This window comes from Lipotes vexillifer, unplaced genomic scaffold, assembly GCF_000442215.2.
Source record: "Lipotes vexillifer unplaced genomic scaffold, Lipotes_vexillifer_v1.1 scaffold1347, whole genome shotgun sequence".
Lineage (NCBI taxonomy): Eukaryota > Metazoa > Chordata > Mammalia > Artiodactyla > Lipotidae > Lipotes > Lipotes vexillifer.
This window is the reverse complement of record NW_006796201.1, coordinates 1,136,526-1,152,981: the sequence shown is the minus strand read 5'-3', so window position 1 is coordinate 1,152,981 and position 16,456 is coordinate 1,136,526. Positions and strand designations below refer to the sequence as shown.

The window sequence follows — 16,456 nt, the reverse complement described above, 5'->3', positions numbered from 1 at the left end:
CTGCTGTAGCTTGTTATAAACAAGTGCTTTTAAAAATTCAGATAAGACTTTATAAATGAAAAACATTAGCCTTGGTTGCATGCCTTTTAGTCAGACCAACTCCATTTCTAGAGACTCAAATCACATGACAGACAGTAACGTTTATCAGACATTTAACCAAAAGTTTGTAGCCCCGACATTCTTAGGCTTTTCTCACCACATCTGTGAGGTGGAAAGGGCAGAGTGGAAGGACTTGTATCTCCATTCCTGGTTAGATACTTGTTTCGCTAGGACTTTCTGTCAGTCTAAGACAGTTACTGGAAAGTGATTTAGACAGTGATAGTAATTGCCTTGCTGTTGCTTCTGTGAGAAACATTTACTAAATTACCATTCAACTGCACACCTTTAGATCAGTCTTCAAAGACAGGCCGTTTTCCACTAAAAAAAGAAATTGAATAATTACAAAAAATGAGCATGATCATTTGTGAAAATAGCTAGATTTAGAATGTACAAACTCTAGTCCCAGAAATACTGGTAAAACACTACCTTGTGCAGCATGAGAGATGATTACCTTAAACTGTTTTGTTTTTATAGGTCAGTGATTTGTGATTTAATTTAAGGGATCATATAAACTTGATGCATCCTCATATTCTCATCATACTTCGGCTTTGAAAATGTATAGGCACACTTCTGTAGGACAAATAAATTTGTTGTATGTGACTACATGACCCCAGGGTCTTGGGGTAGGCTTCATTTGGGAAATATGGAAAAAACTGCTTTCCCCCCCAAAAAAGTCACTGTAATCAATGCTTGAGGCTTGAGCTTTGTTGTCTGCACTGATACACCTCAGTTTTACATAAATACAAGTAAAATCAGCATTTGCAATAGCATTTGCAACAGCCTATCAAAATGCTCAGTAGTATTGCTATTTAACCCTCCTTTTTCTTTTCTTAGGGACAGTCTCCCTCAATCCGCCAACTTATCATGCATGCAATGGCAGAATGGTACATGCGAGGGGAGCAGTATGACCAGGCCAAATTGTCTCGAATACTTGATGTGGCCCAGGACTTGAAGGTGAGCTTGGAGGGACAGATTAACGTTTTTTATTTATTAATGATAAAAAATAACATTTTTATGTAACATAGGTGCTTTAGGAATATTTCACATGTAACTAACTCTTAGCTAGAATGGCTGAGATTTAGAATTTTTCCTTGTAGAAAGAGATTGGAAGAAGAGTGGTTTTAGAAATGTAAAAATGTTTTCATTTACATTTCACTGAATTTTGTTTGGTCTTCTGTGATATTTGTAAAGCTGTTTTAAAGCAAGTGATAATTGACCTCAGATGTAATCTGTGAGATACAGTTTTTGGAGAAACAGGTTGGCTTTCAACCCTTTTGCAGATTTCATTAGCATTAACAGAGTCTTTTGATAAATAGTCTGATTCTTGATGTCTTTGATCACTGGTAGTGGTGTTGTACTTAGGTTAGAGTAAGCCTGAGTTTAGATTTTTAAAAATGGGTAAGGATAATTTTTCACGCTTTTGTGTTTTGCTTTGCTTTAGGTTAAATTATTTGAAAAAACACAGGGTAAAGTTTATTTTGAAGGTAAAGTCATATGTTTGTCTTTGAAATGTGATCTTATTTTAAGTAGGGACATGTGTTGCCATTGATTTCTACTAAGCTGTTTAAAAAATTATGACTAAGAAAATATTAGCAGTATGTTTTATTTAGACTTGTTTGTGAAAATAAAAACTGGAAACAGAAAATAGGACAGAAAAGTCACTCAGTTGCTTGACTCGTAGTTTCTAATATCCTTTTTCTTTAGGCCTTGTCAATGCTGCTAAATGGTACTCCATTTGCCTTTGTTATTGACCTTGCTGCACTTGCTTCACGTCGTGAATACCTCAAACTTGACAAGTGGCTCACAGATAAAATTCGAGAGCATGGAGTAAGGATTTGTCTGTTTATTACTACTTTTAATTTTTGATGGTCAAGATAGCTTAAGAAAGTGGCAATGAAGATGTTATTCTGGATTTTAGTCATAGTGCTTAGTCTTATCTGAAAGCAATTAATGATGAATTTCAAATACAGAGAGACTTTCTCTTTTCCAGGAGCCTTTTATCCAGGCTTGTATGACTTTTTTAAAGAGACGGTGTCCTTCTATTTTGGGTGGACTTGCACCAGAGAAAGATCAGCCCAAAAGTGCTCAACTTCCTCCAGAAACTCTGGCGACAATGTTGGCCTGTTTACAAGCTTGTGCAGGGTAAGAATAGCATGCTTGAAAATGACTGTTTAATATTGGAATTGGATTGAATGGATAATTGTTGATTTGAGGAAAAGGGGTTGAATGATTAAAAGTGACAACATCTAAGGTAATCCAGTGGTTTTTAAGTCCAAAGTACTATATATACTACATAAAATATGTATGAGATCTGTTTGAGTTAATTTTTTTGTATGTGGTGTGAGACAGGGTCCCAAATGCATAGTTTTGCATGTGAATATTCATTTGTCCTAACACTGTTTGTTGAAGAGACTGGTTTGTCCCTGTGGAATTGTCTTCTAAAAGATCAGTTACACATAATATATGAGTTTATTTTGGGGCTCTTAGTTCTATTCCATTGATCTTGTCTATCCTTAGGCCAGTACCACACTGTCTTGATTACTGTCGCTTTTTAGTAACTTTTAAAATTGGGAAGTGTGAGTTCTCCAACTTTGCTCTACTTTTTCAAGATTGTTTTGGTCATTCTGCGTCCCTTGAATTTTCATAAGAATTTTAGGGTCATCTTGTCAATTTCTGCAAATAAATTACATAGCCCAATGAGATTTTGATAAGGATTATGTAGAATCTTTAGATCATTTGGGGAGATAGTGCCATTTTAACAGTATTAAGACTTCCATTTCATGAATCTGAGATATTTACCTATTTCTTTAGGGCTCTGATTTCTTTCAGTGATGTTTGCACTTCTTTTGTTATGCTTATTGATAGGTATTTTGTACAAGTCATGAACCTCCAGTCTAAAGTTGGATAGAAGTGGTGAGAGCAGACAGCCTTATCTTGTTCCTGATTTAGGAGAAAAGTATCCAGTGTTTCAGAATTAACTATGATGTTAGCTGTGGGTTTTTTATAGTTATATTTCACATTGAGGGGGGTTTCCTAGTTAGTTTGGGGTGTGTGTGTGTGTGTGTGTGAGTGATGGGTTGGGTTTGGTTTGGCTTTGGTTGCGCCTCAAGGCACACGGGATCCTAGATCCCTGACCCAGGGATGGAACCTATGCCCCCTGCAGTGGAAGTTCAGAGTCTTAACCACTGGACTGCCAGGGAAGTCCCTGTTTGGTGTTTTTTCATTAAAGCATTTTTTCAAATGTTTCTGTCTGCATCTATTGAGATGATCATGTGGTTTTTGTTTTTTATTCTGTTGGTGTGGTATGTTATGTTAATTGATTTTTGGATGTTAAAAAACCTTGCCTTCCTGGGATAAATCTCACTTGGTCTTTGTATACACTTCCTTTTTATATGCTGCTGAATTCAGTTTGCTAGTATTTGGTGAGCATTTTTGTGTCTGTATTCCTAAGGGATATTGTTCTGTAGTTTTCTTGTGTTGTCTTTGGTTTTGGTATCAGGATAATATTGGCCTCATATAATGAGTTGATAAGTGTCCAGTCTTCTAATTTTTGTGAGGAGGTTTGGTGTTAATTCTTTAAATGTTCCATAGAATTCAGTGAATCCCTCTGGTGTTGGGCTTTTTCTTGTGGGTAGATGTTGTTTACTAATTCAGTATCTCTACTTGTTATTGCTGTGTTGAGATTTTCTGTTTCTTCTGGAGTTAGATTCAGTAGTTTGTGTCTTTCTAGGAATTTGTCTATTTCATCTAGCTTATCTAATTTGTTAGCATACAATTGTTTTATACGATACCCCATAATCTTTCTTGGTTCTGTAATGTTGGTAGTAATGTCCTCTCTTTCAATTTCTGGTTTTAGTAATTCAAGTCATCCATTTAGTTTATTGCAGCTCTAAACTTTATTTCCTTTCTTCTGCTTATTTTGGGTTTAGTTTGAGCTTTTAACAATTTTATTAATTGGAAGGTTAGGCTTTTTTATGCTAACATCTCTGTCATGTTATATAATTATCATTTATGTTTTGTGGTGAGAACAATTAAGATCTAGGCTCTCAGCAACTTTGAACAAAGTTTATAATACTGTTGACTCTACACATTACTGAAAGTGGGGTATAGAAGCCTCCAGCCATATATATATATATATATATATATATTTGGCGGTACGCGGGCCTCTCACTGTTGTGGCCTCTCCCGTTGCGGAGCACAGGCTCCGGACGCACAGGCTCAGCGGCCATGGCTCACGGGCCCAGCCGCTCCGCGGCATGTGGGATCTTCCCAGACCAGGGCACGAACCCATGTCCCCTGCATCGGCAGGCGGACTCTCAGCCACTGCGCCACCAGGGAAGCCCTCCAGCTATATTTTTGAATTATCTATTTCTCCCTTTAATTCTCCCTTCATATGTTTTGGGACTCTGTTTTTAAGTATGTATGTCTTTCTGTTGGATTGGCCTTTTTATTTTTATAAAGTATCTCTGTCTATTAATTTTTTTCTTAAAGGCGATCTTGTCTGAAATTAGTATAGTCATTGTAGTTTTCTTGGTTAAGGTTTGCAAGGCATACCTTTTTTCATTTTTTACTTTCAAGTTATATGTGTTTTTTAAAAATCTAAAGTGTCTCCTTTAGACAGCATATAATTGGATTATTTTTTTAAAAATCCATTCTGACCATTTCTGCCTTTTAATTGGAGTATTTAATTTATTTACATTTGGCATAATTACTGCCAAATGGCAGTGATTGGGTAGGATTGGCAAATGGGTAGGATTTACCCATGCTCTTTTGCTTAGGTTTTCTATATGTCGTATGTCTGTTTTGCATCTCCATTCCTCCATTACTGCCTCCTTTAGTGTTTTTTTGGTTTTGTTTTGTCTTTAATTAATTAATTTATTTATTTATTTTTGGCTGCATTGGATCTTCGTTGCTGCGTGCGGGCTTTCTCTAGTTGCGGTGAATGGGGACTGCTCTTCGTTGTGGTGCGTGGGCTTCTCATTGCAGTGGCTTCTCTTGTTGAGGAGCTTGGGCTCTAGGCACGCAGGCTTTGGTAGTTGTGGCGTGTGGGCTCAGTAGTTGTGGCTCGCGGGCTCTAGAGCGCAGGCTCAGTAGTTGTGGCTCACGGGCTTAGTTGCTCTGCAGCATGTACAATCTTCCCGGACCAGGGATCGAACCCATGTGCCCCTGCATTGGCAGGTGGATTCTTAACCACTGGACCACCAGGGAAGTCCCCTTCTTTAGTATTAAATAGATCTTTCTAGTGTATCATCTTAATTTCCTTGCTGTTAACTTTGACATGTTTTTGAGTTTTTTTTTCCCTTTGGGTATTAAAATTAACATTTTTAACTCAAAACAATGTAGTTCCAATTAACACCAACTGAATTTCAGTAAGATGCAAAAATTTCCTCTAATCGGTTCTGTTCCTTTCCTCCTTCAAAGTGCTGCTATTGGGCTTCCCTGGTGGCGCAGTGGTTGGGAGTCCGCCTGCCGATGCAGGAGACGCGGGTTCGTGCCCCGGTTCGGTGGGGTCCCACGTGCCGCGGAGCGGCTGGGCCTGTGAGCCATGGCCGCTGGGCCTGCCCCGTCTGGAGCCTGTGCTCCACGGCAGGAGAGGCCGCAGCGGTGAGGGGCCTGCGTACCGCAAAAAAAACCCAAAAAAACAAAGTGCTGCTATTGTCAAATAGTATCTTTAAACGTTGTGTGCCCATCAAAAGATTTGATGTTATTGTTTAATGTAATAATTGTCCTTCAAGCCAAGTAGGAAATAAAAATATTATATATAAGCGAAAAATATAGTCATAATGTGTTTTATATTTACCTATGTCCCTTTACGGGTGCTCTGTTTTTTCATACAGATTCAAGTTACTGTATATTGTCTTCATTTCAGCCCAAAGGGTTTCTATTATTTCTTTCCCCTTTTTAAAAAAGTATTTATTTATTTATTTGGTTGTGCTGGGTATTAGTTGCGGCTCGTGGTCTCCTTAGTTGTGGCATGCAAACTCTTAGTTGCGGCATGCATGTGGGATCTAGTTCCCTGACCAGGGATCGAACCCAGGCCCCCTGCATTGGTAGCGCGGCGAAGTCTTAACCACTGTGCCACCAGGAAAGTCACTCTGTTATTTCCTATTAGGGCAGGTCTGTTAACAACAAATTACCTCAGCTTTTGTTTATCTGAGAATATCTTAATTTTTCCTTTATATTTGAAGGATAGTTTTGTCAAATAAAGGATTTCTGATTGACATTACTTGTTCTTCAACACTTTGAATATGCCATCCCACTACTTTCTGGCTTCCATAGCTATTAATTTTTTTCAAGGCTCCCTTGTATATAAGTTGCCCCTCTTGCTACTGCTGAGATTTATTTCTTTCAACAGCTTGATTATGTTGTTTCTAGGCATGGATTTCCTTGAGCTTATATTACTTGGAATTCGTTGAGCTTCTTGGATGTGTAAATTAATTTTCATCAAATTCGGAAAGTTTTCAGCCATTTTATCAACAAATACTCTTTCTACCCCTTTCTTTCTCCTCTCATGTTTTGTTGGTACCTTTGGTAGTGTTGCACATGTCTCAGTCTGTGTTTATTTTTTTCCCTTTCAGTTTTTCAGTCTTTATTGGACTATATTCAAGTTCTTGGATGCTTTTTACGTGCTTGAATCTGCTTTTGGGAACCTGTAGTGAAGTTCTTATTTCAGTTATTTTACTTTTTAAATTTGTATTGATACACTCTGTTTTATGAGACATCTTTTTCAAACTTCCTTTAGTTCTTTGTTTGTTGTTTTTGTTAATCGTTTATTTATCAAGAGAAGCTATTCCTTAGCCCAGATATTAGTAGTTCATAGTTCAGGAACACAGGTAAGTGACAAACTTCCGTGGAACTCAACCCAAAGAAATTCTTCATATTCCAAAATCACTTCACACTCTGAAAGATACCAGTCTTCCTCATCTCCTCAAAATCTTGTATGGAATCATAATTTCTATAGAAGTCTGCATAGGCCTTCTTTCTTGGTTCAGCCACAGCAAACTTATTGAAAGCTGCAACTCCCAAGAAGATAATGAATGCTCCAGCAATATGAAATCACAGATGCATGGCCAGAAGGCCACACATCTGAGGTTTTGTCAAAGAACTGGAAGCCATGGTAGTTTTTCTCCTTGACAGCTCAACAACAGTGTCCTTCCAGACAGGTGGAGAAATGGCCCTGCACTTCTTTTGACTTTTTTTTTCTTTGAACATAGTTAAAATAGCTGATTTAAAGTCTTTGTCTGGTTAAGTCCATCCGTTCTTCCTGAGGGACAGTTTCTCTTGATAGCATTTTTTCCCTACGTATGGGCCATGCCTTCTTTGTGTGTGTGTGTGTGCGCGTGTGTATGCGTGTGTGCGTGTGTTGCATGTCTTACAATTTGTGGTCAAAAATTGGAAAGTTTAAATAATGTGGCAATTCTTGAGATCAGATTTTACCCCCACACAAGCGTTTTTTATTTTGTTACTGCTCTTTTCTGAACGAATTCAGTAATGTCTGTATTCTTTGTCATCTTTGGTCGCTGAAATCTCTGTTTGGGTAAGCCTTGTGTTCAGCTGAGATTGGAGATTTTCTTAAACTCTGGAATCAATAAGCTATTCTTTACCCTGTGATTCTGTGTGCATGTTTAGGGACATCTTTAACACTAACTTTAACACTGTTAAACCCACTGAACTTTAACACCTTGTTCTTTTCTTTGCCTGTAGTTAACCATTTTTTTTTTTTATGGGTTATCTCTGTGTTAGAAAAGTATATATTTTCCTCTTTCCGGTAGAAAAGGTAGTATATTATATACTTTTTGCACTATGCTTCTTTCATTTGATCATATATCCCGGAGTCCATGCCATGAAATTATAGTTTCCTTATTCATTGTAATTAATCTGTTGTACTCCACTGAATAGATGTTTTGTGCCTTAGTAAATCAGTATCCATTGGTAGATAATTGTTTATTCCACTCTGTCACAAATAATGGTGCAACGAATAGCATTTTGCATCCATCATTTTTGCCAGTGTATATTTGGGCCCACCAGAAGTAATTGTTACATTAAAGGGAAATGCATGTGTAATTTTGTTAGGTACAAAAGTTTTCTCTATAGCAAGTTCTCCTTTTAGTATAACCAGAGGCAGTTGGTCTATTTCCCCATTGTCTTGTAGCTTATCTGAAAGTTGAAATATGGCTATCCCCATGAAGTTTTTTTAACATGAAGTTTTAATTGCAGGGGAGGTGGGTATTTTTAACCCAGATACATAGAGGCTAGAGACAGCTACTCATGTTCTTCTATTTGAAATACCTTTTGGAAATTAATGGTTTTACTACTTATTACTAACTAAAATAAGTAGGTCCCCACCTTTAGGAGTTGACATCTATCTTCTTTTCCATGGTCTGTAATATTTTTCTCCCTTGCTTCAGTGGATGTAAAAATAACTCATTGTTCATTTTCATTTGCAGCCCATATTTTTTATTTTTATTGAATATCCTTGATTTACAATATTATATGTCACAGGTGTACTAATTCATAATTTTTAAAGGTTATACTTCATTTATGGTTATTATAAAATCCTGGCTGTATTTCTTGTATTGTACAATATAACCTTGTAGCTTATTTTATACATAATAGTTTGTACCTCTTAATCCCCTGCCCCTACATTGCCCCCTCCCTCTAGTCCGTATTTGAACCACTCATGTTTTTCATGTTGGCAAAAATAAAAAAATTGTAGATTTTGATGTAGTGCTGTTTTTGTTGGCCACGCCGCACAGCATGGAGGATCTTAGTTCTCCGACCAAGGATCGAACCCGCGCATCCTATTTGACATTTTAGAAGTCAGTCAATTCTGTATGTGCTTGCCAAATATAGTTACTGGCTATGTATATGGCATTTTTATCTATACTTAAATAAAAGTCTTATTTTTGACTATGAGAACCTAGTCTAAAAATTGCTTACCTGTTTACTTTGATATGTCCAGATTTGGGCATAATTTTTGATGAAGTAGTTGAGGATATGGAATGTTTCTTACAGAGTAGTATTTCAAAATACACAGGCAACACTGTACACAAGGCTTAATTTCAGAGGTGTAAAAAATATTTTCAAGAGAAAGCCAGTGCTCAGAAAATCCTCGTGATTAATGACAGGTGCAAAAACATGGAATATGGTGGAAATTTGGCCATAGGTTCTAGCAAGTTTTCTTTATTAGAAACCTAGATTTGTTTATTTAGGTGTTCTAGAGAATAATAAGTGATGTTTTTCACTTTTCATTTCTCTTAAGGAGTGTTTCTCAGGAGTTATCAGAAACCATCCTCACCATGGTAGCCAACTGCAGTAATGTTATGAACAAGGCCAGACAGCCACCACCTGGAGTTATGCCAAAAGGACGCCCTCCTAGTGCTAGCAGCTTAGATGCCATTTCTCCTGTTCAGGTAAATGAACACTACACTTGGTACATCTCCATTTGTTCATAGACTTGGAATAGAATAAACTTATACATCATCATTAATAATCTACTCAAAGGAAATTTTTGTCTGAATTTATTATATTTTAGATAACTGCATGTCTAGTATCCACTTAAAGGAGATCCGTAAATAGGCATTGTGGTTGAGAACAGATTTTAATCATTAAGTAGAAAGAACATGACTATGAGAGGAAAGATACAAAACAACTTATTTAGGCCTTCTTTTTAAAATAAGAATAACTTAGACTTGAGAAATAAGCACTGCCTTTGAACCTGATGTGTCTTGTTTGTAGCTTCACGGGCCAAGCAACAGTGCTAGAGCATAAGGACTTGTTATAACTGGGGCTCTTCAGCTCTCAACTGAACTGCTCTTTTAAAAACAAGGTACATTTAAGTTACTCCCTGACACCAACCACCCCCTTCTCTCTGGGAGCAACATATTCCGCTTCTATTTTCAGCTGCGTTGAATGGCAGATTGGGGTTTATTTTAAGAAAAGAGAGCATTTAGTGATTCTTCAGTGACCACTTAATAAAAGGCATTTTGTGTATTATTTTCTATAGTCACAAAGGTCTGAAATAATGCCACAAACTAAGAAGCTTAGAAGTGCAGTTATTAGATATTTTGTAAAATCTTTCGGTGAATAGTATACCTTGTGTTTTGTTTCTGTTTTTGTTCTGGGGTTTTATTTTGTTTTGATTTTTTTAATTTATTTTTTAAATCAGAGCTGATCTCCTCCAACCCCAAGATTCTCAAATTTTGACTAGATATATTTATTTTGACTAGATTTCTAATTTCTAATGCTTTTATTGTGTTGAAAGTTAAATAACTTTCATTGAGAGATTTCTTTTAAAGGGGCTTATGGGAAATTTTACGGACTGCCCCATGTCACTACTAAATGTTTAGTAGTACAGCTTCAGAGAAATTCATATGAAATGTTATTCTTGAAGTTTTATAGCCCTCATATTGTGGCTCTGGTTCTTTGGCAGGGGCTAACTCTTTAAACCTAGTCCATCTATGATATAATAAGAAAAATGACTGGTACTCTTGATTTGGGGATTTAAGCATCATCAAGATTGTGTGTGGTTTTGCAGTTTACTTTATATAAAGCATTTGAAGAGCTGTTGCTAAAGATTGCTTTACCTGTGTTGTTTGTCTGCCTTTGCTTGAAGTATGTTTAATACGTTTTTATAATGTTTTTCTTTAGATTGACCCTCTTGCTGGAATGGCATCTCTTAGTATAGGTGGTTCAGCTGCCCCTCACACCCAGAGTATGCAGGGCTTTCCTCCAAATTTGGGTTCTGCATTCAGTACCCCACAGTCACCAGCAAAAGCATTTCCACCCCTTTCAACCCCAAATCAGACAACTGCATTCAGTGGTATTGGAGGACTTTCATCACAGCTTCCAGGTAAGGGTTGGTGGGTAGGGGTGCAGATTATTTGTAAACCTCATCGTGCCTTAGTGTATATAAGGTGTTTTGGAGTCACTATGATAAAGGAAAGCTGCTTGAACTAAATAGTGAAAAATTGCGCTCATATCGAAAGTTGGGAAGAGAAAAACATTACATTAATTTAGTCAAATTGCAATGAGGATACTTGCACTTGTAAAATTAGTTGAATTATTCAGTATGGATTGTATTATCAGATGATAGTATAAATATTAAAAGTGTGTTAACCACATTCTGAAGAACTTAGGCTTAGATCAGAACTCATAGCTTTATGAATTACTCAAGGTTGGTATAATAAAGGTAGAATATTTCACACACCAGATTCAGGTATATGTTCTGCCTTTTTGCACCTACCTTGGAAATGATAGTAAATCCCTAAAACTTTTCCACATATTTTGGCTTTTTTTTTTTTTTTGTGGTACGCGGGCCTCTCACTGTTATGGCCTCTCCCGTTGCGGAGCACAGGCTCCGGACACAGGCTCAGCGGCCATGGCTCACGGGCCCAGCTGCTCCGCGGCATGTGGGATCTTCCCAGACCAGGGCACGAACCCGTGTCCCCTGCATCAGCAGGTGGACTCTCAAGCACTGCGCCACCAGGGAAGCCCCACATATTTTGGCTTTTAACTTAATGTTGAAGTAAAGGTTACATTTTTTCCCCCTCTAGTAACCACATGTTTCTCCTAAGCTATCTGTACCTTTTATTGCCAAAGTTTAGAGTACTAAAACTTAAGGAGTGAAATGTTGTAATAACTCTAGTTACTAGTTACCACTGAGTTAACAAAAGACCCTAATTTTTTAATGAATATGTTTTTAATTAAAAATATTTTTTGATGTGAATAAAGTCAAGAATATGAGTAACGATAAAACTTCTGGCTGCCTTCGTTCTTTCTAGTAGGTGGTCTTGGCACAGGCAGCCTGACTGGTATAGGAACTGGGGCTCTTGGACTCCCTGCAGTGAATAACGATCCTTTTGTGCAGAGGAAACTGGGCACCTCTGGACTGAACCAGCCTACATTCCAGCAGAGTAAGATGAAACCTTGTAAGTGGTAGTGTTGTCTGTGATTGTGAAGTGTGACTGATGCATATAAAACTTGCATGTCCAATTTGTTGTCCCTAGAAATATATGGACAAAGACATTGACTTATCTTAATATATTGTTAGTAGGGCCGTTGATACGCCTCCTAGATCAGTGGGAGTAAATTCATACATTTAAATTATTAAAACAAAAATTTAGGGTATCATTCCACCTTTGATCCTGGATTGCCAGAACAAGGTGACAGTTAATAAGAGGTAGCATCCTTTGAGGTGTTATCCTAAAAGTAAGAAGTAAAGAGAAAAGACTTTCAGCAGTTTAAGTCTATGTATGTAAGTCTTATACTTATCCTAAAGATTTTTTAGTGTTTTTTTTTTCTTTCCTTTTTTTTTTAAAACAAATCAGGAGCAGCCAGGAGAATTTCAGATTTCTGTTTCAGCTTGGTAGTTTATAAAGTAAATAACTATATTTTATTTACTTTAATGTTTATTTTAATATATTAGCTTTATGATATATATAGCCTTATAGTACACATAATTATTTCCATATATATGATGCTACAAAAACCAATTTTTTAAGTTTTAATCTCCTTTAGTAGGTTGTTTCAAAATCAGAGACGTCCTCTTTGTAAATACATAGGTATCATTGGCTTATAAATATCCTTGTCATTGGGACTAAATATTCATCATACAAGGTTTGAAAGTATACCAAGTGACAGTGACTTGAAAATGTTAGTGTGAAAGACTTGTCTGAATGTTATGTTTTGTAGCATGCGTTGTGTTTATATCAAGTGTCATGCACATGCATTGAGAATTCTTACATATAAAAGGTGATTTTTTTTTTTTTAATAAAGTAGTAAAGATTTGTTAACCTCAAGTCAGGTTGTATTGAGGGTAAGTGCATTATGAATTTGAACCTAGTGAACTTTCATGGTGTGATAAATCCTTATGAAGAAAGTACTAGGGTAGGACTATGGTTGTAAGGCAGTTTTGTGAGAATCTTTTGTGTCCCTAGAGCACTTGAATATTGAAACTTGACCACTTAAAACACTTCACTTTATTTATTCCTTAAAATTCAAACTGTATTGGTCTCTCTGGCTCTGCTTTATGTGGGGGAGTGATGCTTTATGTGGGGGAGTGAAGGAAGAGCCTAAATGCCCACTGGTTGCTTTTCTGTTTCTAACAGCGGACTTGTCTCAGGTGTGGCCAGAGGCAAATCAGCACTTTAGTAAAGAGATAGATGATGAAGCAAACAGCTATTTCCAGAGAATATATAATCACCCACCACATCCAACTATGTCTGTTGATGAGGTGAGTGTCTAGGACGATCTGATTCTTTATGGTTTAGGTAAATCTTAAATAAATGCCCTTTTCAAAGTGAAATCCCAACACAAAGTGTTTTGATATGTCTGTGCATCTTTGGAAACCTTAATATTTGTCTCAAGCTCAGTTTATTCTTAAATATTCTGCTTAACAATAAAGAATATTTGAGGAATGCTCTTAATAATGGTTTCCTTTATGTGTATATTATTTTTGTCTTGATTTCTCCAGGTATTAGAAATGCTACAGAGGTTTAAAGATTCTACCATAAAGAGAGAACGAGAAGTATTTAACTGTATGCTAAGAAACTTGTTCGAAGAATATCGGTTCTTCCCCCAGTACCCTGATAAAGAGTTACATATAACAGCCTGCCTGTTTGGTGGTATAATCGAAAAAGGACTGGTCACTTACATGGCACTAGGTTTGGCCCTACGATATGTTCTTGAAGCCTTACGCAAGCCTTTTGGATCCAAAATGTATTATTTTGGGATTGCTGCACTAGATAGATTTAAAAATAGGTGAGTGGATAGGTTTCCTGTGAAGCTTCTCTTTTTTAATATAAGGAGAAACAGTAGCTTACTTTTCAACTAATTCTTGCCATGCCTTATCGTTATATGTATATTAACTAATCTTAATGACTGTATGAAGTAAAAGAGGAAGAAGTGAAGACAGTTAAATTCGTTATAATTGACAAACATGTGGTAGGAAAAGTATAAAATGAAATAGCAATTTTTTTGGTTTGTTTATTGAGGTATACTTTATATACATAAAAGTCAGTATTTCAGGTGAACAGCTCTTTGAAGTTTGACAAATTCTAACAGTTGTATAACCACTGCCACCAACACCACAATCAAGATACGGAATATTTTCGTCAGCCCCAAGAAGTTTTCTTATTCCCCCTTTGTAGTTAACTTTCCCTCACATCTGACCCCTGGCAATCACTGATCTGATTTGTCTAGTTTTTCCAGAGTATTATTTAAATGGAATCATACACAATGTGTATGAATCTGACTTGCACATAGCATGATGCTTTTGAGATTTATCCATGTTACTGCATGTTTCAGTACTCTGTTTCTTTTTACTGCTGAGTAGTATTCCATTCTGTGGATTCATTAGCAAATTGTTTTTCTATTCACCTGTTGATGAACATTTGGAGTCGTTTCCAGACAGTAGTTTTAGTGGCTCATTGTAATCTAATACTAAGTGGAATAAGACCTTTAAAAAACAATCAGTGATAACTGTTTTTTGATGTAAAAGGCGTGAAGTTCATAAATATCCACCGCCTTACTTCTTTGTTCTTCCTTTTGGCGTTCTCTTCAAATAAGGTATTTCAAAGGGAGAAAGGGGGGAAATGGCCTAGACTAGCTTTTGAAAAATTTTAAATTGTGCTGCCTCTGTTCTTACATGAAGTGGTAAAGAATGAATGTTTTTGTTGGCAGATTGAAGGACTATCCCCAGTATTGTCAGCACTTGGCTTCTATTAGTCACTTTATGCAATTTCCACATCATTTACAGGAGGTAAGTGTCTTCAGTACCTACGTAGTTGGATGGTTTATCTATTTTAATTTGAATTTGGATTTACTGGCAATGGCATTAAGATTTCTTAATGATTGGCATGATACAGGTATATGTATTATTTGTTGCTTGTTTTGCAGGTTAATCATGAAAAAATACAGATTTGGGGTTACCTTTTGTAAGCAGGGGTTTTGCTTGATTTAATAAAAGCCTTTTGCTAGTTCTTTTAGCCTGCCTAATAATGCTATTGAGGTAGACATCTTTCGCTGTTACCAAGAATCCCTTCTTGCCTGAGTCTAAAAAGGATTTGGAGTGGGACTCTTTGATGAAAATAAGTAAAGTTGTCCCTCTGATTTAAATGTTAACATGAATCAGAGCTGTTTCTTTTTGTTGTTTTGGTGGTGGTGGTGGTTTGTTTTTTTTGTTTGTTTGGTTTTGGGCGGGGGGTGTGCTGCTCCACGCAGCTTGTAGAATCTTAGTTCCCCAGCCATGGATTGAACCAGGACCATGGCAGTGAAAGCACCAAGTCCTAACCACTGGACCACCAGGGAATTCCCAGAGCTGTTTCATATAAAACTTTCAGACCAGCTGTTTCTTAAAAAAAAAACAGCCTTTTTTTTTTTTTTTTTGCGGTACGCGGGCCTCTCACTGTTGTGGCCTCTCCCGTTGCGGAGCACAGGCTCCGGATGCGCAGGCTCAGCGGCCATGACTCACAGGCCCAGCTGTTCTATGGCACATGGGATCTTCCCGGACCGGGGCACAAACCTGTGTCCCCTGCATCGGCAGGGGGACTCCCAACCACTGTGCCACCAGGGAGGCCCAAAATACAGCCTTCTTAAACTACCTGCTTAGATTCCTTTGAGGTTAAAAAGGAGACAGTCCCTGAGGAAATGGACCTAGAGAATATATATTTTAAGCCACGTTATGTGATTATTCTTGAAATTTGTAAACTATTACTTTAATGATTGATTTTAGGTGATTACTAAACATTCACACTTTTGCCTTACCTTTGGTCATAAGTCAGCTTATAGAGAACAAAGAAAGTTGATTAATCTCTATTAACTTTATTTTACTTTATTAAAATAAAAGATGAACTGCTTTATAAGATCATATTTTTAAGAAATCAGAAGGATCAGAATTTGAACCTACTTTTAATTCTATTATAATTTAGTCCAGCACTTTCTACCTCATCTCACTGGGTTTGTTTGTAGGAGGGTAGGGTCATTATGATGGTTTAGCCTAGGAAACCATAGCATGGGGGGCAGGAGTGTATTCATGCCTCTTGAGGGGGTGGAGGACTGTGCCAAAACTATAGCACTGAAAACTAGACAGGAAAGCAGAGTTTGAAAAGCTAGGATGGGAGGTCAGAGGCTTACTATAATCAAGTGTTTTTGGAATTGAGAACTGGGAATATGGGCCTTGGAAGACTAGAGAGAACAAGGGAGGTGGTATGAAAGTGATCACACAAAGCAGTGATCCTAGTTCCCACTGTAACAAGATTGGGTACCCAGAGAAGAGAAGGGAGGTCATTGTTTATATTTCTATAGTCAATTTAAAGGGCTGTACTTTATTCACAGATTGTCCTTCCTTGAAAATGTC

The 16,456-nt window shown here is 37.1% G+C and overlaps 1 protein-coding gene and 1 non-coding gene across 3 annotated transcripts in view; one reads left to right on the top strand and one right to left on the bottom strand.

The window, feature by feature from the left end:
* CNOT1 (CCR4-NOT transcription complex subunit 1) overlaps positions 1-16,456 on the top strand; it is a 101,607-nt gene that overhangs the window by 56,754 nt on the left and 28,397 nt on the right. The window contains exons 14-22 of one of the 2 annotated variants that reach the window (XM_007468322.1): positions 934-1,053; positions 1,804-1,926; positions 2,090-2,241; positions 9,362-9,512; positions 10,750-10,951; positions 11,883-12,014; positions 13,209-13,333; positions 13,574-13,860; positions 14,782-14,860. In XM_007468322.1, coding sequence (XP_007468384.1) covers positions 934-1,053; positions 1,804-1,926; positions 2,090-2,241; positions 9,362-9,512; positions 10,750-10,951; positions 11,883-12,014; positions 13,209-13,333; positions 13,574-13,860; positions 14,782-14,860 — 1,371 coding nt within the window. Of the gene's footprint in view, positions 1-933; positions 1,054-1,803; positions 1,927-2,089; positions 2,242-9,361; positions 9,513-10,749; positions 10,952-11,882; positions 12,030-13,208; positions 13,334-13,573; positions 13,861-14,781; positions 14,861-16,456 lie in introns of both variants that reach the window. The other variant, XM_007468321.1, reaches the window with a different exon arrangement.
* On the bottom strand, positions 15,337-15,408 carry TRNAE-UUC (transfer RNA glutamic acid (anticodon UUC)). The gene has a single exon. It is a non-coding gene; the product is annotated as a tRNA-Glu (tRNA).